Source organism: Myodes glareolus, chromosome 15 (genome assembly GCF_982192425.1).
Source record: "Myodes glareolus chromosome 15, mMyoGla1.1, whole genome shotgun sequence".
In the NCBI taxonomy this organism is placed as follows: domain Eukaryota; kingdom Metazoa; phylum Chordata; class Mammalia; order Rodentia; family Cricetidae; genus Myodes; species Myodes glareolus.
In genome coordinates, this window is record NC_142040.1 from 32,285,329 (window position 1) to 32,311,755 (window position 26,427).

General features: G+C 38.9%; 1 protein-coding gene and 1 pseudogene across 6 annotated transcripts in view; one reads left to right on the forward strand and one right to left on the reverse strand.

Moving 5' to 3' along the window:
• The window catches only part of LOC125406075 (uncharacterized), a 35,300-nt pseudogene extending 25,787 nt beyond the window's left edge, over positions 1-9,513 (forward strand).
• A 4,732-nt stretch (positions 9,514-14,245) lies between these two features.
• The window catches only part of Rnf180 (ring finger protein 180), a 170,932-nt gene continuing 158,750 nt past the window's right edge, over positions 14,246-26,427 (reverse strand). For all 6 annotated transcript variants that reach the window (XM_048442963.3, XM_085676747.2, XM_085676750.2 and 3 more), the window contains one exon: positions 14,246-15,289. In XM_048442963.3, coding sequence (XP_048298920.3) covers positions 15,090-15,289 — 200 coding nt within the window. In that variant the 3' untranslated portion in view covers positions 14,246-15,089. The remainder of the gene's footprint in view (positions 15,290-26,427) is intronic.

Here is a 26,427-nt window from a genome sequence, read left to right on the forward strand (position 1 = left end):
ACATGATCTTTCAAATTGAGCCCAAAAAGCTTATCTTATTTATAGAGTAGAATGGAGATTACCAGAGCTGGAGTGCCGAAATGATGCCCCAAGGATATAAAATTACAGTTGCGAGGAGGAACTATTTCAGAGATTTATTATCCAGCATGATCATTACTGTTAATTAGGACATATTATATTCTTAAAAAATGGTGAGAGTTAGGTGTGCTTACTATCCATTGGCATATGTTAAATTTCTGTATTCTACAAAATCCATTCGCTTTAAAACATATAGTACATGATAAACATTACAGTTTGAGTCATTGAGACAAAAATAAAATTTCAAGTTGAGTCATATTAATGAGACAGAATTATTAGCATTATTAGAAACAGGCATATACCACTTTGTACTTATCTTTCTTTATCCTAACAAGGGTCTCTTCCAGTGTTTCCTTTCTCAATTCAAGGCAGTTTATTTTACCCCCAAATTTGTCTTGAACTCCGCCATGATCCTTATAATTGATAGACCTCTTAGAGTTTCTATTGCCATAATAAAACACCATGACCAAAAGCAACTTGCGGAAGGAAAGAGTTCATTCATCTTACATCCTTCCATCACTGAGGGAAGATAGGGCAGGAACTCTCTGCAGGAACCAGAGAGTGAGCTATGGAGGGACACTACTGGCTTGCTCCTCTTGGCTCCCTTAGCCTGCCTTCTATAGCACCCATGACCGCTAGCCCAGGAGCGGTACTCTTCACAGTAAGGTGGACTCTCCCACAGCAACCACCAATCAAGAAAATGCCCTACAGATCTGCTCACAGACCAATCTGTTGGGCGCATTTTCTCCACTGAGGTTCTCGATCCCAAATGACTGTAGCTTGTGCCAAGTTAACAGAAAGCTAACCAGGACAGTGTGATAAAGCCTTGTCTGGGAGTGTGCAAGTTCAGTGATGAGAAAATGATTTTTGCCTGCTTATAAAATGGAATTAGCAGTAGAAGAATGATTTTTCAGGGAAATAATTAGAAATAATTAGTATATAGAAATACACACATACATACACACACACACACACACACACACACACACACACACACACACACACACACACATATATAGGCCCAGGACATGAAATCAATGTGAGCAGATAGGCATGGAAAATGAGCAATTCTAGTCAGTCTGCTGAGCCTGATACATAATTAGGGATGTGGTTTAATTAGTCCCAAATATCAGTATTTTTCCCCCTCAGTGCAATGTAAAGATATTTGAGAATACCTTTGCATCTAATTTTAATCAAATTTTTGACAATACCTCTGCATACAAACTAATCAGCTCCAATCTGAAACTTGATTAGCTGATTATTCCTTTGAAACCTCTCTCGTGTCTGTCTCCAACAGACAGTCCATAGGACAATATTCTTCATATATCTGCACCAGTTATTTTTCTAAGATATAAATAGTTCATGGAATGCTTCTGCTTCAAATTACATAACAGCTCCCTTTAGCCTACAGTAACTGATTTCAAGTACTTTGGAGGCATATTCTCAAACTGGCTCAACGTTGCCTTTTCAAACTCAAGCCACCTGTCATACGTGAACTGTACTTCTGCCGTCTCACATATTAAGAAGCCCTTCTTTTAACTCCTGATGCACAGGCTGTCTCATGCCTGTGTCCCCAACAGTCTGTGCTGCCTGCCTAGAACGCCCTTCCTCTGTCACCTCAGCTTTAGCACCCCGTTTCTGCTCTTCTTGTGACAGAAGATTCAGTTGAATATTTGAGACCATTCTTTTCTAACATAAGCAGTCAGTGTTACAAATTTCTCTATAAGCCCCACTTTAGTGGCATCACACAGATTTTTACTGTATCATGTTCTTACCCTTGTTTAGATGAGAGCACCTAATTTCTTGAGATTTTCTCCTTTATCTGTGGGTTATTTATAAATGGATGTTTTAGTTTCCCGGATTTCCCAGCTACCTTTGCCACTGGTTTCTAGTTTCTACTCAGAAATCATGTTTTGTAGGATTTACATTCTTTAATATTGGAGTATTTGTTTATGATGTGGATATATATACACACACACGCACACACACACACACACACACACATATATATATATATATATATATATATATCCTACCTTGATTAAATTTCAACGTTTAGACCAATATATACTTTTTTATTGGTGGTGATTTTGTTTCTGTTCTTTTAAATCCTTGCAACTTTTCTACCAACTCTAATATTTAGTAAGAAACAGTGAATCCTTCAGTTAGTTGAGTGGTTTTTTTCTCTCTGTCTGGTTAGGTTTTGGTTGCTGTATTTAAAGCTTTGTTGTTAGGTACTTATATAATCAATGTTGCTCCATATTGACTAGTTAGCTATTTTATTATATAAGGTGAAGGGATCCAAAAGATACATCCTTTTTTTTGTTCAATTCTGTTGTCTCTATTTTTGTAAATAATTTTTTTCTACCTCTTTCTGAATTGTTCAACAAATGTTTAGTCTAAAATTTTGATATACAGATTTTGAAACTATATGCAATTTCACTTACCACAAATGGCTTTATAAAAAAATAAAATAAAAAATAGATGTTTTATGCATAACGGTGTTTATGTGTATGTACTAGATGTATACAGTGCCCACAGAGGCCAGAAGAGGGAGTTAGATCATCTGGAACTGGCGTTGCAGACAATTGTTGGCAGTTATGTGGATGCTGGAAACTGAACTCAGGACATCTGGAAAAACTGCCAGTGCTCTTAACCACAGAGCTGTTCGTCATGTTAAATGGAATGTAAAGGCTCATCTCTGTGTAGTGCTCAGTGCCTTTCTATTCTCTTTATGGTGTAGTTGTCTTGTATATCACATCCGCCTGTGTTATAAATGGCATATAACAGTTTAAACTTGGCTTTCAAACATTAAAGAGTTTAAGAGAATTGTCTATTTATTCAGATATTTCCTATTTCTCTTGCTTTCTTTTCATTTATGATTTTCCAAGTTTATTATTTTTTTGGTATATTTTTCTTCGGTCTGAATAAATTCTGCCAAAACATTTTGAAAGCATTTCTGCTGGTAAAGAATTATCTAACTTTTATTTCAAGAGGATAGTTTAGTTGGATATTTAATTCATGTGATGGCCCTTTTCCTTTAGCTTTCTGAGTCATTTCTCTGCCACCTTTTTGAGTCGAAAATTCATGATGAGCATTTTCAGTCTTTCACATTACTTTTCCTTTATTCACAAAGCATTGTTTTGCTCTGGTTATTTCTCATGTTTCCTTTTCAGTGACGTGTTTCTAATGTGTCTGGCTCTGTGTTTCTCAGATTTTGTTCTCATGTGTGTTTGTTTTTGCTTAGATTTTGTTTATGTCTTCCATTTAATTGTTTCTTTCACTGTTTCTTTACATTTTATTTGATAGTATATCCTTCCTTCCCTTTTCTGAGATTTAGATGACATAGTTTGACATCTTTTCATAATTTGACATGGTTTCTAGTTTCACAGGTCTCTGAAACTCAGTTTATTGTTATGTTTTATTTTTTCTCTCTGATAAAAAGATTAAAAATTTTTATTAATATATTTTTTCTAGTTCATGACCTCTCTTTTCAACATATAATCCACATTCTGCTACTGAGGCTGTCCAATGAATTTTATCTTTATTTTCAAGTAAAAATTAAGAAAGATCCCCCCAAGGTTGTGTGTGTGTGTGTGTGTGTGTGTGTGTGTGTGTATGTGTGTATTTGTGTGTATTTTGAACATGTGCACAAATACAGAGGCCAAAGGTCAATGCTGGGTGTCTTCCTTGATCATTCTCCATCTCATTTCTTGAGGCGGGGTCCCTCATTGGTTAGTCAGTGAACTTTAGGGAACTATTTATCTTACCTCCCCAGTGTTGGGATTACATACCTGCTGCTCTGCCTGAATTTTTTTTTTACGTAGATTTTGAGGTTCTGGGGATAGAATTCAGGTCTTCAATAGTATGTGGCCTGAGTCACCTCCTCAGTTCCTTATTCTCCTTTATATTATGTTCCATTGCAGGCACTTCCTACTATTCCGTTGGATTCCAGAATGATTTTACTTCTTTATTGCTGACTATTTTTTAATGGCTACTTTATATTTTTGAGAGTTTTACTATTTTCGTCATCTCAGCATTGTCCCCTACCCCCGCTTTGGTGTTTTCCTTCTTTTCCTGAACATTTTTGGTTTTTCTTCTGGATATTTTGGATATTATTTTGTGAGACTCTAATCTTGCTTTAGTTCCCTGGCGAGTGTTAACAGTGTTGCTTCAGTAGGCAGTAACCTGCTTAGCCTTATGCGGATTCCAGCCCTACTGTGTGGGCTGTGGTTTAGATATTGGGTGTGTTTGTAGTCTTGTACCCCTTTGCATATTTCCTCCTTGGTGCTATATGGCAGCCAGTCGTTGACTCTGCCTGAGGTCTATCTGTTCAATTTTCAGAGTGATTCTCATGCTAACTATAGGCAAAGGAGAGCATAGCTCATAAGTGACATTATGGGTTTGCTTTCTTGAGCTTTAACAGTCAATCTCTTCCAAGCTTTCCGTGTCCTCAGGGATCATCTTTCTGGTCATCTTAATGAAAAGCAGGGTTTTAGTTACCATAGACCCCTATGACCTTTTTAAAGTACCCTGTGTGGAGGATCAGGCAGGAGATGCAATCAGATACACCAAGCAATTCAACTCTCTTTCAGTGTTGGTTCTTCAGGTGCCCATCACCAGCACCATAGTGCGCTGGGACTGAGTGTTGGGAATAAACCCTCTCTTTGAGTTTCTGTGGTTACATTTCCTTTCCTGGCACCCAGAAAAAAGATTTTTGAAGTTTTCTATGCTCCTTCCTACATTTGCTGTGATGGTAGATGCTGGACTTCAAGAAACTAGTAAATGTCTATCTGTTTAGTGAGAGCTCAAATTCTGATCCTTTTCTGGAATCCAGTACAATGGTTTGCTTTTCAGAAGCCTCATGTATTGTTCCATCCATCCTGCCCAGAAGTAATTGAGTTCCTGGAACTGATGGGATGTAATGTGCTTATATCTGACCTGTAATAGGACGTTCTTCCTGTGACTTGCAAACTGTGATTGTGTAGACATCTCCAGCGAACCAAAGGTGGTGTAGTCTTTCTTGCTCTCCCTTCCTCCCTCCTTCCCTTCCTCTGTTTCTTCCCCCTTCCTTTTTTCCTCTTTTCCTTTCTGTTTTTTTTCTTGCCTCTGCTTGCCCCTTAAATTGGTGGGAATGTTTGACTTCCTTTCTAATTCTTTGATCTCTTATCAAATCTGTATTCTTTTCATCACTGGCATCTTTCTATTTAACCAAACCTGATCCTTGTCATCATGTGTCGCCATCATTGATTCTAAAGTCATCTGCTGTGGCCAACACTATGCAGCTTTTATTTAAACATTGCTCTTTTTAAATCTACTACTCACGTTTCTCATACGTCTCTGATCTTATGAAAATCAATTTGTCTTTTCTTTTCTGCCCGTGAAACTATGTGGCTTTTCTTTTCTTCTCATTTTTTCTTGTGTGTTGTTTCTCTGTATTCAAGGCATTTTATGGTTTGGTGAACTGTGTATGTAGGTGGCAGTAAGATTATATTAGTGATTTAGAAACATAATGGAAGCCTATGTTTTTTTGTTTTCCAACCAAAAGTTTCTTTAACTGAAAATAAAAGATCTATAAGCATGTTTTATTTTATAACATTTTAAAATACTGTGGTTGAGGAACTAAGAGCTATAGTAAAAATTCTGACATGGCAGGTTTATAACTATGATTTTTGTTTAATAATCTTGATGCTTTGTTTAGCAATTTCCTACTAAACCATAGCACAGAAGAAAGATTTCTATCTAACTGTAATTCTCATCCAAGCAAGGCAATATTAAGAATTAATTGTGCTCATCCATTGTATTTTATTATATTTGCAATGATGGAAGCCTAGAACCTAGTAGAGATTGGCATATCATGACAGGCTAGGTGGTGGAGAGAAGGAAAGCAGGTGTAGGTCAGGGCAGGCAGGAGGACTGAATGTCACCATTGTTACCTCCAGGTTACCAGAAGGCAGAAGGGAGCAGTGGGGACAGCTGCAGAAAAAGGTGGTGGAGGATGGCTTGGCTTTACTCTTGGGGCAGGGGCTTTGCTTCCCTCAGCATCTTGTTTCCCTAGAAAAAGGATCTCACAGCCAGTGCTCGCCTTTTTCTAAATTATCTTCTGGGTGAATCATGGTTCCGACTTATAACCATTTTGTAAACCGGAGGACAGTATCCTTCACTTGATCCTAGCCCAAAGGCTGATGCATAATAGATGACAGTCTTCCCAATGGCACGATTTGTATTAGAAAAGTCTTGTTAGCCTCATCTGTTTAAGATTAATACTGAGTTATAGCCCCAGTCATTACCCCCATCTTTATTCTCACCAAGTCGTCCAGAATGACCTTAGACTCACTTTGTAATCCATGCTGAATCGTGACCCTCTTAGTCTCTCAAGTAGCCAGAGTTGCAGGTCTGTGTTACCAAGCCCAGCTAGTCATTTCTTAACATGAGAGTACATGTTAATAGGAGCCAGGTATTTCTAACTTTTATAAGGGGCTGTAGTTAACATTTTAGAGATCCATATATATTGTCTCTTTTATCACTCTATCTCTCAGTAACTGAGGATGGAAATTAAGACAACGATCTCACAGTAGTTCATTTGTAGGAGACTAGAAATTCTTTAAGTTTCTTTTTGCATAAAAAGAAATAAGGATAGAATTACTCAGAGTTGCTTTCATTGATTGACTTTTGAAGCCACAGGTCACATGACAGCTTGTGTGCACCTTGCCTATCAAGTAGCATAAAGAGATATGTTCACTTCAATTCTAACATGTTCTTGCTCATAATTAGGTCTCTGAAGAATTATCTGAGAATATGTTTTTACATTAAAGATTTCCTCAAGTTTCTGGGATAGAATTTAGGTTTGATCCAGATGCAGAACCAGGACACTGAGTCATGAGAGACAGTGTGGAAAGTTCAAGGACATTTGTGAGAAACAAAATGTCTATCTTCTGGTTATTAAGGAGTATATTGCAAATGTGAGATTGTTTCTTTTGAAACACTTTAAGCAAATTCACTGATGTTATACACATGCTCTTGCCCACATATATTTGAGTTTCTTTTGATGGTTTCAGACCCTCAGAAAATAATGTTTCCATTGTTTTTTTTATGAATCATGAATTTAATTAATTTTATCCCATGGTATACAAGCAGAATTTCATTGTTTTGTATTATAAGATTTAAAAATACAGGCTATCGAAAATCCATGCATACCAATTCTCTTCCCTAAATGACAGGCAAATATTGCCAAAAAATGTGTAGCCCAAACTGCTGTTAATGAATTTCTAAATTCAAATTTAGTGATAAACATTCCTAAAACAAATAACATTTCTATTTTAGATATATTTTAATAATTTATATCATTTTTAACTAAGAAACACAGATGACTGGGTCTTAAGAACTTTGCATATGAATTCAGTGAGTTCCCCACTATTTGATATGAAGTACCAGGGCAAGGAACATTGTTAGATGCATAGGTTGTATGTGCCCATGCTGAGAGCCCTTTAGTAAATTTCAGAGTAGATTCTACAATAGTATTCTAAACAACCCCTCATAGCTCACTTTATTTTACAACCCTCTTTAGAGATTGTATGTGGCCTCTCAATGAGCTGGGACGATAAGATCAAAGCTATCATTTAAATATCTATGGAATAGGACAAAATTTTACAGTATTTAAATTTAAGAAAATAATGTCTTTATGTACATAGAAAAAGAATTACTTTCAACACAGCAGTAAATTTAAAATGTATTTAAGGCATTCATTATTTCTGCTTGGAAAATTGAATTATGCTTTGGTATTTCAGGGGAAAGATGGTTACAGCTTGTTTGAAAGCTGCCCTCGAATGTCTGACACCGAAACTGCACACGTGCTGTCTACGGTCGTCATGATCACTTTGAATCAATAAAAATTTTGCAAGGAAAGAAGTGTGTTTCAGGTCATTGGATGAGTTTGATCATGACAACAAGGAAATCGCCGTCGCTGACAGGTGACAGAGTCTGCTTTGCTTCATGTGTTTAGACTCACTCTGGCATTCTGCCATCTGAGGAAGTGTGTAGAACTAAAAGCTGACCTATCTTTTCCAAGGTGAAAGGCAGACACAAGGGATTCCAGTGACAAGGAATGCTCAGGCATCCAAAGCTATGGAAAGCAGACATGGTCTAGGCAATCGTGTCCTTTTGAGGTTTTTCTGCTTCACAATCTTCAACTGTTTCTACAACATTTATCTTCTAATCTAGATGAAAATTATAACCTGTCAAATTAGTGTACTTCTGCCCAATTAAACATTCTGTCTTTTCCCACCTGATAAACACTGTGCCCTGGCATATAGATCTCCACTTATTGATGAGTTTAGAATTTGATTATTTTTATAACGTTACTTTAGCAACAATCCAAGACCAACTCTGATCAAATTATAATTGGTTTTATAATTGGCTGATTCTTTGATAAATAATTATATTTCTAAATATATCCAAAATTCTGAAAGCTATAATTATACCTTTTGGAAGAAATTGAATTATCTTTCTTTTTTAACACAAGAAAGCACAAGTTTTTAATGCCCTGACTATACTCTTTGTCTAATTTTTTCAAACCTTAAGATGTAAAACACATGACAACTTCACATATGATCATGACTAGGTGGACTTAGTGGGCTCTGCTTATGCACACACACAACAGGAATGGAAGCATCATGAATCTGAGAGGGAATGGTGGGGATGGAGGAGCTGCAAGGGGGAAAAACAAGAGCAGAAATGATGTAAGCATGCAAATTTTATACTCGTATAAGATTCTCAAAAATTAAAACATATAATAATCAAATATCCTCTTGGGGTAATACTTTAAAAATTAGCAATACTTTAAAAATTCTAAAAAAATTGACACATAAAAATTGTATTATGCTGTATCGTGTAATGTTTCTATATACATCAGATTGCGTTCAAATCAAAGTGAGCATATCTATTTCTTTAAACATTTATTGTTTGTTTAGGTATATAATATTTTAAAATCAGAATTAATTGATGCATTTTTGATTATCTATAAACTTCATGATATGTTTAAAGGAGTTTTACTCATGGTTGAAGAGTTGATTGTGAAGATAAAGAAATTCGGATTAAAATTTCATCATTGATTTCTAAATTTTAAATAATATTCTAACAAAGCTTTAGTTATGACTTTAGAATATTTATTTTGGAGAATAGTCATAGTTTAACTGGTTGTACTGCATTTTTAGAGGAAGAATCGGATGAACCATCAGGAGTCATTGCAGTGCCTGACATAGAAGGAGGAATCTGCCATATTTCTCCAGACATGAAAGAACATTTGTGCCATCTTAGGAGTGTGAGAAAGCAAGGCCTGAGAACTTTCCCCACTATTAGCAATAATACATCTGATAATTCTGATTTTGACTAAATATAATATTGTCAGTATGTTTTGGTAGTGCTCAAATGAATCTGACCACTTTTAGTGTTGGGCATAGTTACAGAATCTTGATTATTTTTATCATTCTAGAATTGATGTTAATGCTAGGGATATTGCTCTAAATGTTGCTTTCATTTAATTTTTATCAAGTCATGTAACTTTTGACTCTTCATTGTGTTTGTGGGAAACATTAGTAAACCTTTGTGATTTAAGTATAGACAGTATACTGTTTATTGTAAATGAAATTCAAACTTACCTTTCATAGTGTTTATTTGTATATTAATTTCCTCCTAATACTGCTTATTTTTCTGCCCAAATGAAATACATATGCATCTATTTCTTCTCATTATTGGCTTCATTATAACTCTCTCAACCTTGTTGGAATTCCAAGGTATAGCAAATCAGCCTCTTATTAAAAGTACTGGGTTTTCATGTTAATGAGTGGAAAGCATGGGCTTTATGCAGCACAGTGACTATTGTAGTTTCTACAAAAGCAGCCTTTCATACTGCAGCTGAATAGGAGGTGTGAGCAACAAACTGTTAAAAATTAGTTAAAGCCAGACTGGACCAAATTCACAGTTGGTTTGTTATTGGTTTGATGCGGGAGAATTGTCTGTATTCTGTTAATCATATTTTAATAAAACGCTGATTGGCCATGCAGGCAGTATAGGTGGGAAAAACAGACAGGAAGTAGAGGTGATGCAATGAGAACAGGAGTATTCTGGAAAGCAGGAAGCCATTCCTTCATTCCTGCGCAGACCACTGAAGAGGCAACATGTAAGCTGTCACACTGAGAAAGGTACTGAGCCCATGTGGCTAACGTAGATAATAATGGGGTAACATACGTTATAAGAGCTAATAAGTAGCCTGACCTAATGGGCCAATCAGTTTATAACCTTATGGAGTCCTGTGTGTGATTTCTCTTTGGAATTTGCCAGCTGTGGGGTACTGGGCGGGACAGATACCCCAACAAGCCGGCCCTCATGCTATATATGGCACCCACGTGGATAACTGAATCCACAAAAAGCTTGAGAAAGCTTGAAAAAAAGAATAGAGTAAAGCATGTTTTCTTGGTGTGGTAGCAGCAATTTCTCAGGTCTGCTCTGCTTGCTAGAGGTAAGCAAATGCTCTCATCTAAGAGAGGCTTCCTGACTCAGCTTTAGCTGCAAAACCTTGCAGCTCTTTTAAGAGGTCCTGCCATGAAACACTTAAACGGTATTGATAAAAAGCTGAACGCATGCTGCTCCGGTTTTCAGCAGTAGCAGGAAAAAAGCTGTGCTGTTTTAAAATGTCGGCTTTCTGGGCCGTCCTGCCAGGGCAATCTCTGACTTTGGTTAACTGGTAATAATTTTTAAATTTACCTTTTCTTTGGCATTTTTAACAAGGAAAAATTTTCAATCTTAAGTCTTCTGTCATTTTCTCAGTGGAGGGTTATGCACAGTATAACTAGGGCAGAAATCACTTCTGTTTTTGGAAGACCATGCATGCCTTCTTTTAATTTGTGAGGAGTAAAAGGCATATTTAGTTAGCATTCCTGTCAGTGACTAGCAGTGCCCACAGGAGCTGTGCACACTAACCTGGCTGAGGCAAGTGGAAGTTTGTCTGACAGAAGGACCTGGAACTCAGTGGTGCGACTTTCACTTCGGTCTGCTCTACTATAACTATGCTCACAAGGGGATTTGCAGACATGCGCTAGTTTCTGAGTGATCTTGGATAATAGAAGAGTAGAAAACTTTGCTTCCAACAGTAATGTAGTAGGTTATTTGTCTCATCTCAGTGATAGAATGTCCTGACAAGATCAGCTTAAGGAAGAATGGGTTTATCTGAGTTGATGGTTCCAGAGTATAGTTCACGGCAGAAGAGAGATCTGTGCATCTCTCAGCCTTCATCTGAGAAACTCCTCTCTGCAGTAGATAGTGCTTAATATTAAAACCCTCAAACGGTCAACTGTTGTGGAATATTAGTTAAGGTGTGTTAATGCTTAATGCTGTGGAACATTTGTTAGATGATGCAAATATGTGTTGCATTCTTTATGTTGCATTTGTTTAACTCTGTGAAGCCATGTTACTTTGCCTGCCTAAAACACCTGACTGATCTAATAAAGAGCTGAATGGCCAATAGCTAGGCAGGAGAGGTATAGGTGGGGCTTCCGGGCAGAGGGAATAAATAGGAGGAAAAATCTGGAAGAGATGATCAAGGAACGAGAAAAGGACATGGGGGGCAGTCACCCAGCTACACAGCAAATCATGGAGTAAGAAGTAAAGGAAGGTATACAGAACAGAGAAAGACAAAAGTTCAGAGCAAAAAAAGTAGATGGAACAATTTAAGAAAAGCTGGCTAGAAACAAGGCTGGGCATTCATAAGTAATAATAAGTCTCTGTATATTTATTTGGGAGCTGGTTGGTGGACCCCAAAGAGCCATCAATTGCAGATGATGTTTAGAGAGTAAGAGACTGCAGAATGCTCAGTACGAAGTGGACACCTGTATCATACATACCCCTTCCTCTCAGGGCTCAGGGCTCATCATGGAAGAGATGGTCACAGACCTGTATGGGGCAGAATAGTGCATGTGTTCAGTGAAATGGTATTTTCCTGACACGACAGGTCAGCTGCACATGTGAACTCACAGAGGCTGTGACCTCACAAGTCCCACACTCAAACCATCCGCATGAAATGTCCACATGGATGGGAGTGGGGCTCACCCAGCTCTGACCGAGGAATTATCAGCAATTAGTGGTTTCTGGGAGAGAAGAGTCAGTTTTCTTCAATGCAGGCCCTGAGACACCAGACATGACGGAGTGTGTGATGGTCCTACACACATACACATAGAGGTAGCACGGAATGGGTTCAGTGTACTTCAAAAAATAAACATGTGAAAATGGGAAGAAAAAGTATTGAAGGGAGGGAGGAGGAACTGGAAGAGGGGGATGGGCATTAGAGATGAACAAAATCCATTATATATATTATATTTTTATGTATGAGACTTTCTCAAAAAATTAAAGTATTTAGAAATGTTGCTAGGTTCAGGTATTATTATGAATATCTAAACATGTTTAAAATTAAGCTTCAGAACCATTGGGCTTCATACAAACAAATTATTGTTAGTGATAGATCATAAAATTTAACTTTCAAAATAATGTTACTGGGGACAAATAATGTATTTTATTAGATTTGTGATTTTTCTTTTCCTTCCTTTGGTTCTTTACTGGAAAATGATTTTTTGTGATTATATAAAATATGAAGAGGCACACAAGGAGTTTTTGTGTTACTTTAGATTCATGGAGCTGGAGAGATGGTTGAGATGTTCAGAGTGTTTGCTGACTTCCCATGGTCTGGAGTTTGGTTCGCAGAACCTATGTCTTCCCAGCTAACATTGCTGTAACTCTGGGGATCCTATGCCCTCTTATGACTTCCTCAGGTATATACATGCATGTGACACACACACACACACACCTACACATTAAAAAAAACATTTAAAGTTAATTCATGAATTTATTCAGTGTCTGGGTATTGTGCCAGGAGAAAAATCATTTTATTACTGGATAGTATTTATGGAGTCACGCAGCCAAAAGTGTGGAAATATAAGCTCGGTTTTTAGTGGGGTTCTTGGAGATCAAAGGGAGTAAACTGATCCCTGACCAAAGCGGAGACTGGCTGGTCTCCCTCTCCACAAAGGGTAAGGCAGGTGTTGGATGATTTCTGGGATAGACTGGATGGCCATCATCTTGCCTGAAGGACTTCAGGGGCTAACATGATTGAGCAGGGATAGAATGAAACACAGAGACAACTTTTATTTATTTATTTTTTTTCGAGATAAGTTTTCTCTAGGTAGCCTTGGCAGTCCTGGAACTCACTCTGTAGACCAGAATGGCCTTGAACTCACAGAGATCCGCCTGCTTCTGCTGGTATTAAAGGCACGCGCCACCACCTCCTGGCTTACATTATTGTTTTTTTTCTGTAATTTACATATAACAAAAAACTTCTGAAGCAATTTAGGAATGAATCAAGATAGAGCATAGTAAGTCAGGAATTGCCTGGGAAATGGCTGTAATTTATTTTACGGTTCTTCAAATATTGTCCCTGTTTGTGTTCTGTTTGACTCGTCCATGCATGTACTGTAAGAGGGCTGATGCTTTCCTTTCATTCACATTATTTTTATCCAGAGCACACATTAATGGCTATAAATATTAATTTATAAACACAAATATCCTTCTCTTTGTAAATTGTATTTAATTTTTTGTTATCTGGATTTGATGAGTCATATATCTGATTATATTTTTCACAGCTGTAATTGTGAAAACAGTAATAAGAATAGTATCAGAATAAAAATATGTACCATTTTTATATTTCTTTGAAAATCACATAATGTCAACCTAGTGCTTGTATTTAATATAGTCAACAATATGCTGAATTTTAACTACTGATAGTCTAAATTGGTCCAGCATATCTGTTTTGATTGGTTATAGTATTATTAGTGCCATAAATCTTACTTTTTTAATCAGGTTAGACTATGATAGGCAAAAAGGTTGGATTAGCAGTTCATTCATTACCAAACTGGTCGTAGATCTTAAAAACCTGTCCTAGTAAATATATACGCTTATGTCTCTTTTTGCTTAGTTTTTTTCACTTTTGAGTCAGGATACCTTCCCCATTTTCAGCTTATACTGTAATGATTCAGATATTTTCTTCTTTTAATATGGAAATACTTAACTATAACAATTATTGTAATATAATAAAACACAGATATTTCTTTATATAAGTCCACAATCCATTTTTAGCAACTCTTTATTCCACACATTAAGTCAAATAACAACAATAAAAAATGTAAAAGACACTCTTTATTGCACATTGACAGTCTTCTAGTTAAATGAATCACCAGATTAATTACATTTTGGACATGCACTGGTCATTTATGTTCCTACAAGTCAGATTTCTCATTTCTCAAGTGATTCATTCTGAAATTGGAAAGTGTTAATATGGCTCTCTAACATAGCTATTGGGTGTTAGTCTGATTGCATGTAATATCTTGTTTTTATCATAGTTAAAAATGTCGCACCAAAGCTATGAAGTTTGTACAAAAAGGATAGTCAGATTTTTGGTACTAGAAGGAGACAGAAGTAGAGATATTCAGAAATCAAAATGCAATATACCCTGCTTGATTAGTTCCCAGAGAATATGGTTTATCTTTAATGCACATCATTTGCCTAAGAACACGTAGTTCTCAACTAAACATCTTAGTAATAATGATGCTACCCATTCAGATTATTCATTTCATATTTTTACTATTTTTAAATGGAGGTAAAACCTCAGTCTTTACAATCATAATAAGTATAAAAACGATATTGTAAAATTAGAACCCCAAGTCCTAAAGTAAAATCTATGGCATTAATAGTGCACTGTTCTTAATGGCTGGTAGATCAGCTCTTGAATAAAATTTAGGTTGTTACATGAAAGACATTAATAAATAAATCCATTATCCTCAGAATTTCTATAAACACTAACAATTTTTTATAATGCAACATTATAAAAACTAAAAAGCACACTCTCAAAATGTTTAAGCCATTGTTGTTTGTATTTATGATTGTTCAATTATAGTAGAGTATGGCGATTCCTAAAACGGAAAGAAAAAATAGCAAAGGAAGCAGAAAACAACGAATCCAATGACCCAGTTCACTGAATAAATATAGATGATCACCATATCCATGTCAAACCACCACCCACGGCTGTCGTCCTCGAAGTGTAGGTAGTCCATCCTATGTGCACCGTGTGGGAACTGCCTCCGTGTCACTGGAGCGGCATGCCTGTGGAACCCTAGAAGATACAGGAGTGAGATCAGACTCACAATTCTGAAGGAAGCTGGATTATTATTACAGTGCCTTGAGCAAAGCTTCTCTTGGCTTCACTTAGTGGTGTTAAACAAATGCGTGTCTAACAGTTGCTTTCTCAATGATGAGCAACTGTGAGAAGTCCCAGTAGGAGGTATATTGGGCAGAGCAGCAGACAAGCCCGGCTCAGTGACTTGGACCACATTACTGATGACTCTGGGTCTGAGACTTCTCATCAGCATCATTTGACATGACTTGTGAAGATTACATTTTCCCAAAGTTAAACCCTAGGCACCACAACTACTCTGTGACCTTGGAACACCAACTGTCCTTTTGATTTTTCCCTTGACAGTGTTATTCAGTGCAGTTAATTCAGCAAACTTCTACAAGAATATATTCCTATATTTCTTGTTTTAGCCATGAATGAGATGAACAGACACAATCATATTCCTACAAAGAAAATTGACTTTAATTTTAATGTTCTTCAAAACATGGGCCTACTTAGGGAATTGGCTGGTGGAGTAAAGCAAATCTGAGAAACATAATCTCTTGTTAGATTTCTGAGAAATACTGCATCTCATAAAATTCTGGATATATTTACTAGCTAAGTATCTGGAGCCTGAATATAATTTGGTCAGCAGAAATGTGCTTTTGTTGGTTGGCCAATGTGATGGCTAACTTTGGTTGGCAACTTGACACACCTGGGAAGAGGGAACTTCAATTGAGAAATTACCTAGATCAACTGGTCTGTGGTCATCACTGTGAGGTATTTTTGTAATTAATAATTGATGTAGAAAGGTCCAACCCTGATGTGGGATTCCCATCTGTATACTGTGATTATATTTTATTACCATTGGTTAATGAATAAATACATTTAGGCAAATGGCTTTTTGAGCAAAACCAGGCATGAAATCTGAACAGAGATATATAGAGAGAGTAGGCGGAGTCAAGGGGATGCCATGGAGCTGCTGAAGGAGAAAGATACTAGAAAATCTTAACCGAAAGGTCACAGCCTGGTGGCTATACACAGATTAATAGAAATAGGTTAATTCAAGATGTAGGAGCTAGCTAGAAATATGCGTAAGTCATTGGATGCTGTGGGAACTCCTTCAGCCAATAGCCTTTAAGATACCAGCCCACTTGGGCATCTTCTCTTGTACTATAAATATAGATGTAAAGTTTGTACAGCTGCTGAATTCAGTTCCTGTTCCCCACTTGTGCAGAGGACTGTGATCTGTGAGACTACCCCTAAATAAAGAATCCTTTATTAGACTCAATTCTGAAATAGTGTAGGTCTGCTTTATAGCATCCATCTACAACTGGCCAAACAGTGCTGTAATTAATAGAGTTTTTGAATGGTTATTTGGGTCAGGGCATCCAGGAAAAGAATGAGCAGTCTCCATTTACAAAATGGCGCCCATACGTTTGGGGCTAACCCATGTGGCCAGTCACACACTTTGGGTCTGCGTGCTTGTATGCCTGCTAGGGGTTAGGCAGAAAGTAGCTGAGAGCATGCCTGCCACTCACTCAGCACTCCTGACTGGGAAAGTAGCTAGTTTGGGTCTGCTAGGTGCACACAGGCAGGAGGGCATGGTGACTTCCTGCTGCCATACACAGAGACATTTCCAGGCCGTGGAGCATGCTGTCTGGCAGATTTAGACAAGAGAAGTGGAGCCAGCATCTAGGGCTACTGCAACCACACTGCTTACCTATTTAAAATGCTCCTTGTCATAAAAGGATTTAAGATACACAATAGGACAGATTCAGACATAAAAGACCTCTACACAAGACACAGTGTGTTTAAAAATGTATGTAGGCTTGGGAGAGATAGGACAAAGAGTATGGACAGTTACAAAAAGAAGTAGTCTTTAAAGAGACATAAAAGTAATATAAAAGAGTACAGAAGTCATAGATTAAAGGAGTAAAGAAAAATAAGCCACATAAAGTGGAATATACACAGAGAGTCTGAAATACACATATTATTGTATTTTCTTTAAACTTTTTGACTGCAGAGAGACATCTGATTCTGGGGGCTGTTAAGCTAAACCAAGATAAAGGTATCTTGACTTCAAAATTTAAGTCTAAGGGCATGTTACTTTGGAAAAGAGGTTCTGCTTTTGTTTCTACAGAGGATTGGAACCTATGTGTTCCCTCCAGGCTAACATGGTTTGATGGAAGAGGACCCCCTCGAAGGTCTCCATGAACACTAAAAATGTTTTGCCCGACAAATAGCAAGAAGTAGTTTGGAGAAAACAATGCCCAAATTCCTTAAATAATTGTTTATAATGCTTGTTTCACTTAAAGGGGGTAATTATAAGTGATTAATTGTCAAGTCAATTTCTAAAAAAATAAGGGAGATATGATATAAACATGAATACTTTGCATTGATATGAACTTTGGTCTATTAATACAAATTTAAGATTGATTTGCTAAACTGTGTATATGTGTTTCTGCTCTTATTTAAGGTACTGTGTTTGTGGAGCTCATTTAAAATGTATAATTAAGAAATACATATTAATTACATAGTTATCTATAACAGTAAAACTTGTAGTCGTGTTAGTTAGGTGTTCTAGATATATAGAGATGTATTTCAGTTAGATAAATAATTTCCAATACTTCACAGACCTATGGAATATGGCATTTAAAATGTTTTAAGAACGTAGGCTTTTCTTGAGAATGAGACATGTCTGCTTCTGGCAGCACCAATTACTTCAGAAAGGTTGATGGGCATTAAAGAAACTCATGGAATTTGCCATCAATGTGATAAGGCTAGCCATTTGCGCAAGAAACTGCTCTTGCCTGGACTGCATTATGGTATGCTGTATGAACTAGACATGCATGACCAACAGAAAAGTGACTGCTGAACTTTCAAAAAGATGGGGTCATCCTTCAGGGTTCCTGCTTTACATAAGAAACTGCCAGACATTCTGAAAAATACAGAAGAAAGTGACTGACAAACTGCCAAGATAGGATAAACATTCTTTCAAATTTCCTGCTTCATGGAAAAGTCTGCTGGATACTATGGACCTGTTAGCTGAAGATGGATCCCCCAGTGTTACAGAACTTTGGATGACTGTCCAGGCAGCAAAATGTCTCTGTCAACTCTAGAGTTTTAGAAGTTGTTTACAATGTATTTCCTGTTTACGTATGTAACAGTTTATCCTTCTAGGCTCATCAAAGAGTTGGACACAGATAGTTATAGCTTTCCCTAGTTACGATATGATAAATTAGATATAAAACTTTAGACTCACAAAGATAGCATAGATGATATTTTCCTTAATTTGCAAAATGTAAAGGAACTAAATATTGTAACTATAATTCTTTCTTGATAACTGATTTGTATATGTAATTTTACTATGTTAAAGCGAAAACTTTCCTTTTTAGACAGAAAAGAGGAGATGATGTGGGATTCCCCTCTGTATGCTGTGAATATGCTTTATTACTGCTGCTTAATGTATAAAGATGTTTCAGTCAATGTCTTAACAGAGCAAGACCAGGCAGGAAATCCAAACAGAGATATAGAGAGAGAGTAGGTGGAGTCAAGGAGTCAAGGACACCACGTAACTGATGAAGGAGAAAGACGCCGGAAAATCTTACTGGTATGCCACAGCCTCGTGGTGATATACAGATTAATAGAAATAGGTTTATTTAAGATGTAAGAGCTAGCTAGAAACACACCTAAGTCATTGGCCAAATAGTGTTGTAATTCATATAGTTTCTGTGTGATTATTCAGGTCAGGGCAACTGGGAAACAAGCAGTGTCTTTTTACACAACCCATTGTGGGTGGGGTCACTTCTGTGCAGGTGCCTCTAAGCTGTGTAAGAGGGTGGCTGAGCAAGCCTAGGGAGAAAGACAGTAAGTAGCATCTGTCTGTGGTCTCTGCTTCAGTTCCAGCCTTCGGGTTTCAGATCTGTGTTCCTGTCTTGTCTTCCCTCGGTGATGCACTGTAACTGTAAGCCACACAAGCCTTCTCCCTCCCCAGGTCTCTTCTACAGTGTTTGCCACAGCAACAGAGAACAAAACTCAAACAGACAATATGTAATATCTAGGCTTTATAACATTTTTTAAAAGATCTATGGTCTCACTATTAACTTTATTTTTGGTTATATTTTGGTTATTTTTTTTGCTGATTAGTGTGAGAGGGCAGGAAAATATACTATTTATTTGAACAGAAAAAATTTTCTGGCACTTGCTAGTAGTGACTGGTGATAGGGGTCAGATGAGGCCCCAGCCTGAAGCAAAGTCTGCTTCATCATCTGTACCATCTGAGTGATGTGCAGTGGCCTGCTCCAGACCTGGCTGCTAATTCAGACAGCAAGGGTGAGTTCACCTGGCTCGCGGCATGGCTATTTAAAGCCCGGCCTCTTTAATCAGGAACAGCCCTAGCTTGCTGTTTGTACTAAGTTATATATGTATTTGTATTATGTAGGCTGAAACCACAAAGGACGAATTAAAGGGTATGTTTTAGAATAAGACTCAGAGTGACGTCTCAGGTAGGTTTTGGATAATTTCTAATTGTCTTTATCTAATCTCCTACCATTCCATTTGATATCTTAATTATTAACTTTTGTAAATCACAAGGAGCTAAATTAGGATAATCTGTCGGGGTTTTTTTTGTTTGTTTGCATCATTAGTATTCAAGCAAGATTCAAGGTTTTTTTTTTTAAATAGGACTCTGCTTAAGTCTCTTTGTTTAGTTTATATAATATGATTTAGCATGATATGACATGTTTAGCTGACATGATATGATTAACTGGACATTTGTCACGTTTAGTATACTGAAACTTGTGGGAAAGGAACAAAGCAATGAGGTCAGCCTTTCTGGGTTGTCAAACTTCTAGTTTTTCCTTACCTAATGTAATTTTTAAAAAGTGGTGCGCAAGAGAAAGACACCTTGCGGCACAACTCATGTGGAGGGGTTTTTATTATGGGAAAGAAGGAATAAAAGACATAAAGAACAATTTTTTAAAAAAGTTTAAAAAATGCGTTGAGAACTGTATACAATGTAGTTTGATTGTAATCACCTGCAGATCCTCAGAGAGCCACCCCCCACATCTTTAATCCCACAACTACTTGGTTTGGGTTTCTTTTGAAACCTATCAAGTCTAATTCATTTGCTCAAATAATTCTGGGGATGGGGCCTCCTCCTGGAGCATGCCTGAACTACTAAATCACCTAAAGAAGACCGATTCTCCCTCTCCCAGCAGCTAGCAGTTGCTGGGAGAGAAAAACATATGTGGTAGTGATATTTAATGAGGTCTTACACCAGTAACTACACATGGTTCATGATGTGAGATGCCAGTATTCAGGCATCCCAATCCAATCCATCTCCCAGCCTCTTGCACTTGCCCTCTGTCCCTGAAACCCCGCCCCCAAAATAAAACAAAGTAAAATTTAAGATAAAAATGGAAAAAAAAATAAAAACAAGGAAGGGACCATCTCGTCATCTCGTCATGAAGCTGCAATAGGCCACAGAGAGTCATGTAGTAAACCCCTTTATCCATACATCTCTACATTCGGGTGTTCATCGCAAAGCATCATGGGTTTGGTTCGAGACTCCAATCTCTGCTACACTATTGATACTAGGCCCTCACTGGAACTCTTCCTGGACACCCCACTGCCACCCTGTATCATAAAGATCCTGTAGCCCCGGGTCCACAGGATGCACACCCCCCCACCAAGTTTCAGAAGATCACAGAAGGGACAGATGTTGGGGTGGGCAAACACTTAACCCTGGTTCTGGGCCTGGGTAGTTGCGAGGTTGGTCAGCCCGCAAGCTCTCCCCTGTCCTCACCACCAGGGTGCGCTCTCCAGCACCGCCCTGGCTGGTTCACCCCTTGCAGTGATGGGCAAGGGGTAGGGTCAGGGTTGGCTTTCCCACTCCTACACCTTAGGACCAGCTCTACTGTGTTGCACAGTCGCAGTATAGGGGCCACTCTCCATCCGTAGTATAGGGGCTACACTGATGAGCGGCAGGGCAGATCTCCTGCTCTTATGACCTCAGGGCCAGCAATCCCATCTGGGTGTGGGGGGGAAGGGCAGTGATCTCTCCCCTACCCATGCTGTCACATGACAGATAATGAGGATAGCTCTCCCACCTGCCTCAGGGAATGATGGGTGGCTGTGGGGAGCAATCTCTCCCCTACTATGCCTTCGTATGGTAGATGAGAGATGGGCCAGGTCTCCCATGCTCACCTTCTCGGGGTGGGCTCACCTGTGCCCTTGTCAGCAGGGTCCGCTCTGCTATGCTGCCCAGACAAAGTGTAGGGCTTGCTTTCCCAAATGTGGAACCCAGTAATAGGGTCAGTTCCCTTGCCAGCAGGAGGTGGGAGAGGAAGAGGGGAGGGCATCTTTCCCTCATCTCTACCACCACACTATAAACAGGGGAGGCAGTGGCCCCTCTTATGCCCTCAGGGTTGACTTACCCACTTTCCTGTCTACTGGGTCAACTCTAGTGTGCGACTCAGGTGAGATACAGGGCCTGTTCTCCTGAGTGCTGCAGCCGGTGAGGGGTTGGCTCAGGTCCCCCACCTGCTGCAGGTGCCAAGGGGTGTGGGGAGGGCATCTTTCTGTCACCCATGCCACCCCATGGGAGACAAGAGGGGCACTATCCTCTCCCTCATTCTCACACCCCCAGTGCCAGCTCGCCTATACCCCTGTGAACAGAACCACTTCCAGTGGGCTGCCCAGGTGAGGTGTAAGGCTCTCTCTCCTGAGTGCTTCAGCCAGTGAGGGGCAGGACCAGTTCTCCTTAGCATTGCAGCCAGTGAGGGGCGGGGCCAACTCTATAGGGTCCTGTCCTCTCAGCCTTTGGTGGGATCAAGAACATCAGACATCAGTACAGACCATGGCTGCATCAGGACCACAAACCAAGTGTGGGCCCCGGCAGTAACCCTGGTCCAGACATCATGACGTCACTGAGGGGCAATCAAGCTACCCACCTCAGCCACTCCTCACCACTTTCACTTCCTCAGAGACGCCTCTGCCCACAGGAAATGAACCCTTCTGTCTGTCTGTCTGTCTCTCTCTCTCTTTCTCTCCCTCCCTCCCTCCCTCCCTCCCTCCCATTACATACATTTTCTCCCCACCCCCACTATAACGGTGCTCAATCTGCCCATATTTTCTCCTTGAAGCCCAGGGTGGGCCTGCATATCGGTCTCTGTTCTGCTGAGTCTGTTATGGCACTGGGCAGGAACATGCTTTGTCCTAAAATATTATTTTTAAATGTATTTTTCTTTTATTTAGATAAGCACAGATGTGTTATCTCCCTCCATTCAGATGGGCTGGACTACTGTGCATTCAGCCTGGGGGCCTTTGCCGAGTGAAAGCATCAGATATGAGAATGCCAATCTCAGCAGCTTTCTGCTTTCAAGACTGGTGTCACTACAGTTGTGGAATAAGAGGAAGTTGGGGACATTTTTCTCCCACTTAAATATTATCCAAATGCATCAAGAGAAATAATCTCAAAGCAGTTTATACACCTTTCAACAGCTTATTCACCCATGCAGGCCAGAGATGAGGTAACACTGCTATTAGAAATTACTGTTAGCATTTAAAATATGGTTTTCCCTGGTCCAAAAGAATGATGTATAGGCTGGGATTATTCAGATTCCAAGTAGATAACCCCAAAAATAAAGCACATGGGCCAAATAACTAATAGGATTAATATGTTTTGCACTAGGGATGCTCATGTAAGAAAACAAAAGTCAATGCAGAAGAAGAAATGATGCATTATGAGGAGTGCTCCATGTGCTGGACTCCCAGAGAGCCGCAATTTCCTCTTGTGCTGTTATAATGTATTCTACCTCATTTGTGTCACCAGAGTTGTGTACCTATGTCCTGTATTGGTGAACAACAACAAAAGAAGGCAGTGAGGGAGACAATCCATGACACCATATTGAATGAAACACGATCTCATGTGTGAAGTAGATAATGATTATTGGCTGGATAATTTCATTTTCTCTGAATGTTTTTTTAGGCAAGAGGGGAGTAAATAGGATTCACAGTGAGCTTTGGAATTTCTAATGACGTCAACTGCATGGGATAATGACAGTTTCTAAATCAAAGTTGGCCTAAAAGCCACTTCACAGATAGTTATTTGGTAGGAATAACTGAACTATGACATTGTATTAGAAAACACCAGAATGCAAACTTCAGTGTTTAATGTAGGCTCCACTGGAAAATGATGGCCATACACATGCAAACTCCATGTCTAGCATAAAGACGAAATGAACCCACACATATAAAGCATCAGGCTGCCCCACAGAGAACATCCAGTAAAAGTTAGAGTTGCACGATTTTATTAGAGGAGAAACCTTTATTGCCGTTCATATGTCAATTTTTCTGAATTAATCAGCAAGCTCACTATTCTTAGCTAAAATGGCTTCTATTTTCCTTCAGAGTCATTGATTTTTTGAAGTCAGTTGCTGACCTTAAATAGACTGTCAGAACATCACATGGTAAAACTAATTTATTCCATCTTATGGAGAATATAACAATAATTTAGCAAAGATCTAAAGATGTTTTGACATGGTGCCTGCCATAAAGAAATTCAGTCTAGAACACTGTCAATTTCTTAAAAATTATCATCCTCATAGGAGATAGGTTTGATTTATTCAATTTAATCAGTAAATTAATTTATATTTAACTTAACCTTAGTTTCTTCGTAGCAAGATGAATTAAACAGTACGGCTAACAATTTCATCTGATAGGTTTTGGCCTCTGAGGGCTACTATACCACTGTAAATAGCTATGAGTCTATTCCGCTCTCCAGGAGCCATGCTTTGCCCCATATAACTGCATCATCTGGGAGTCCATGCATCTGAAGCATGCATCTGAAAGCATGATGAAGACAACACTCGAACTTTAATATCTGCAACCCTGTTGTTCTGGAACTAGATCTGGAGTGAGCAGATTCTGAACCAGGAGTTCACGTTTACAAACCACACAAACTACTTTGTGAGACACATGGATGAGGGTTACTTGGTTCTGATGCACGGTTTAAACTAGGATCCAGTAGGTTTAGTGTACTTCAACCATGCTGTATTAAATGTAAACACAATGGGGACTTGCACTCCATGTATTCTGGAGGTCTTTGGCTTTCTATTCTAGCAGGGAACAGTGAGAAATTGCATTATGAAAATTGTACTCTTCAAGGAACCTTAAAATCTGTATTTTACACCAATATTCTGCATACTCTATCAACTCAATCACTTCTCTGTGCCTATTAGGATGTCTATATAACCGCCCCCCTTAGTCTGCTAATCAGATGGACTCAACTACGTTTCTTGATTTTTCTAATGTGGGATAATTTTTAAAGCATTTAAAGTTGGTGTATATTGTACATAGGTTTCATTGTGGCATCTTCATACACTGTTCTTATCACTCTTTCTACTTCACTCTCCACTCTATGCTGAGTTCCCTTCCTCCCGCCGACAGCCCTCTGTTTTCATGTTACACATATTCTCGTACCTTCTTTTTCACTTCTCTCAGTTAAGGCTTCTTTTTCATGTTTATAGTATTTCTGCATGGGTACGTGTGTGAGTGCATGTTTGCATGTGTGTGGGCACACGTGGAGATGGGCATACGGGTGACAGTGGAAGATGGAGGTCCTTGTTGAGTATCTTCCCTGATTGTTCCCTGCTTCATTCACTGAGTCCAGGTCTCTCCTGAGCAGAGCAGGATGCTGAAGAAGTCGGCTGCTCTGCATGCCTCTGGGATCCCATCTCCTCCTCCCAAGCCCTGTGTATATAGTTGGGTGTTGAGGGTCAGAACTCTGATGCTTCCACTCATGTGGCAAGGGCTTTATCCACTAAGGCATCCCCTGCCTTAAGATCTCCTCTCGTGGTCCCTTTTTTGTTTCGTTACAAAGATCGCCCATCTATAAAAATTGAAACACAGGCTAATCATAAGAAAGGAAACATGGTATTTTTGTCTTTCTGCGCTTGGCTTATTTTATTTATCATAATAATCTCTAGCTCCTAATTTTGAATAACTTTTAAAAACTTGCCAAGGCAATATATTTTCCTGTGGGTTTTTAAAAAATCACATCTTTATATACAGTATAAATGCCATATGAATGTACACGAATGTACCGCCTTTTGTTTACAGGTTCACACTGTCACTATTTCACGTGGCATTTTCTTCACGTTAAAGAGGGGATGCACCTGCTGATACTGCTCTACTGTTTGGGGCCTGATTAGTGTATCATGCCATTATCGCCTTCATAAAATATGCTGGCTGGTAGGTGAGATTTCTCCTCCATCTTTGTGTGTGTCAACATATTTTGAAAGCAGAGAGACTGTCTGCATTCTGGACTCTCTCATCAATGATATTTGTATAGTAAACAGTGTGGAGCAGAGAGCTGCTCTGCACAGTCCTGGAACATACACTTGGTGCTTGTTATACAAGATAGTTTTATAAGCTCAGTGTTGTCTCATGTATCTCATCCCATGACATGTATACACAATATCTGTCCCTCTGTAATACACACACACACACACACACACACACACACACACACACACACACACTATAGGCAAGAGATTCAGGCAGCTATCACAAAGGCTGCCATTCTGGCTAACACTGCCACCAGTCCAGAAGCCTTGTGTATGTCACATACACTTATGAAACAAGCTAAATATCTTGTTAACTTGCAAATGCGTTAAATCTCCAGGCCTAACAGTTCTGGACACTGGAAAAGTTGTAATATTTAGTTCCAGGAACAGCTTGCATAAAATTAGAATCCTTAAACTTTAATAAATCTATTCCATAAAATTACTTGAAGCTGTAGTCTTCCCAGGTGCACCGCCCCACCCCCCCGCAAATAATGTTTCAATTTATTCTTTGAGAAATTCACACAATACATTTTGATGGCATTCTTTTCCTTCCCCCAATCTTTCTAGGTCCTTCCCCACTGCACTACTCAGTCAACTAATGTTATTTCTCTCCCTCAAAACTACAGTGATACAGAGCCTGCTCTGTGCTGACCAACCACTCCTGAGCACAGGGCCTGCCCTGCAGTGCGGTTGATGTGCCCAGGGTCATTGCACTGAAGGCAACTGATGTTCCTCCTCCTAGTGGCTGTCAATTGCAGATAGCTTTCTGTGTTGGTCTGGGACATC